This window comes from Limulus polyphemus, unplaced genomic scaffold, assembly GCF_000517525.1.
Source record: "Limulus polyphemus unplaced genomic scaffold, Limulus_polyphemus-2.1.2 Scaffold6962, whole genome shotgun sequence".
NCBI lineage: Eukaryota > Metazoa > Arthropoda > Merostomata > Xiphosura > Limulidae > Limulus > Limulus polyphemus.
The window spans coordinates 44,304-46,594 of NW_013672572.1; the positions used below are offsets into that span (position 1 = coordinate 44,304).

Sequence of the window (2,291 nt, forward strand, 5' to 3'; positions counted from 1 at the left end):
CGATGGTACAGTCCAGTTGTGGTATGATGTGGTAATAACGATGGTACAGTCCAGCTGTGGTATGATGTGGTAATAACGCTGGTACAGTCCAGCTGTGGTGTGATGTAGTAATAACGCTAGTACAGTCCAGTTGTGGTGTGATATGTTTCTGTTTTATCTTTGATACTTGAAAGTTAACACCTGAATACAACCGTTGGATACAATTGAAACTATTAGACAATGAAATCCTGACCTGTCGTAGGTTTAGATCAGTAATACAAATACAATGTGCAGAGTGTAAAGAGAAGTGTTTAGGAAGAAAAATGAATTATCTTATTAATAAGTTGATGACTAAAGGTATTTTTTGTTTATATTTCTGTTTCTTTAGGTGCACGGTTCCTCACATTAGACACCTTAGAAACGCAGTGGTAGTGTGAGAAAAATGTTTGATCTCTTCTGTACCAGAAAAAAAAAAAAGAGGCATATAATAGAAATAGCGTACTTTTTAATATTCCTTATCGCCTGTTTTCTTTTATGATAAGCACAGAGCTACACTATACAATGGGCTATCTGTGCTTTTGCCCACAACGGCTATCGAAACCCGATTTTTTGCGTTATAAGCCCTCACACTTACCGAGGGTTTATCATCTTTCATCTTAAAACGAGTTAACATTCACAGTAATGTTTACTTCACCCCAAAAATTTTGTTATGCTTTTTTTGATAATTTCAAAACAGGAAAAATTTGATTTAATGTATGCAATCGTGGTTTCAAAACAAAAGATTTAAACAGTTATTATTTAAAATAATAAAATCCATCCAAGTGAAGGAAACACATCTGCAACTTTTCACAAACTAAAGAACTTTTAAGTTCGCAAGAAATATCATTCGCTTGTTTAAACCTCTACTCTTGACCTTGTAGCCTAACGTATCCTATAATCTTAATTATTAACCTTAATACCAGGTATGACGTTAATCAAAGTTATCTTCAAAGGTATCGTAGAAAGTATAACTAACATTAATGACATACAAACATAGGGATTTCGAATACATTTTTACGTTAATAAGGTTCTAAGCAAAATAAGGAGAGTAATAACAAAAAAAAATAGTATATTGTATTATAAAACGTCAGATGGAGCTTTCTTTCATCCATGTTGTCTTTAATTTAATTCACAAGTTTTCGATTGCAATTACGTCGTTCAAGCGTGACCAGTACTTAGCGTGTTGAGTTACGGAATGAAAGGCCCAAGGTTCAAACTGCGATGCTGTGGGGGAATTATAAAAGTGACAGTCAGTTCAACAATTCGATGCAAAACAGCTGAGTAACGCGGCGGGTGGTTTTGGCTGGTTGCCCTCCATATGATCAGTAACTTGAAATTGGGAACGGTTATGCCCGAGCCTTGTGGTGGCTGTTTAGCCCGCGTATTTTATAAGGTGCTGTTCAAGTTGACAGTTTCACGATTTTAGACCGTCAACGTGTACTTTAGATCCTCAGTGGCACAGCGATATGTCTGCGGACTTATACCGATAGAAACAGGGTTTCAATACCCGTGGTGGGCAAAGCACAGATAGTCCATTGTGTAGCTTTGTGATTACTGACAAATATCAACGTTTACGTTACCTTTAAAGTAACCTTGTGACCGAAAGCTTGTGAAATAAATACAAAATAAAATATATATATATAGAGCCTCTCTTTATTGCAACCTTACCAACTTACGAGAATACCTGAATACATAGTTTAACTGTATCTAATGGAAGTTCATATAAGTGAACATTATTTCAGAGTGCCACCTTGGGGCCAGAGGGGCCAAATGGATGTGGACCTTTTCATGTTTGTTGCACCTTGCCAGAAACAACCCCCGAAACGCCTTTCGAGCCACACTGTGGTTTCAGAAACATCAATGGCCTCAATAAGCGTATATTGAACACTGAAAAAGATGGACTGTCTCAGTTTGGAGAATGGCCTTGGCAGGTAAGAGAAAGAAAATTACCTGTTTCAGTTTGGAGTATGGCCTTGGCAGGTAAGAGGAAGAAAACGACCTGTTTCAGTTCGGAGTATGGCCTTGGCAGGTAAGAGGAAGAAAACGACCCGTTTCAGTTCCGAGTATGGCCTTGGCAGGTAAGAGGAAGAAAACGACCTGTTTCAGTTCGGAGTATGGCCTTGGCAGGTAAGAGGAAGAAAACGACCTGTTTCAGTTTGGAGTATGGCCTTGGCAGGTAAGAGGAAGAAAACGACCTGTTTCAGTTCGGAGAATGGCCTTTGCAGGTAAGAGGAAGAAAACGACCTGTTTCAGTTCGGAGTATGGCCTTGGCA

General features: G+C 38.5%; 1 protein-coding gene across 3 annotated transcripts in view; it reads left to right on the forward strand.

The window, feature by feature from the left end:
* LOC106474222 overlaps nucleotides 1–2,066 on the forward strand; it is a 10,847-nt gene extending 8,781 nt beyond the window's left edge. For all 3 annotated transcript variants that reach the window (XM_022402572.1, XM_022402571.1, XM_013934913.2), the window contains exon 3: nucleotides 1,761–2,066. In XM_022402572.1, the coding sequence (XP_022258280.1) occupies nucleotides 1,761–2,051 (291 nt within the window). In that variant the 3' untranslated portion in view covers nucleotides 2,052–2,066. The remainder of the gene's footprint in view (nucleotides 1–1,760) is intronic.
* Nucleotides 2,067–2,291: the final 225 nt, after the last annotated feature.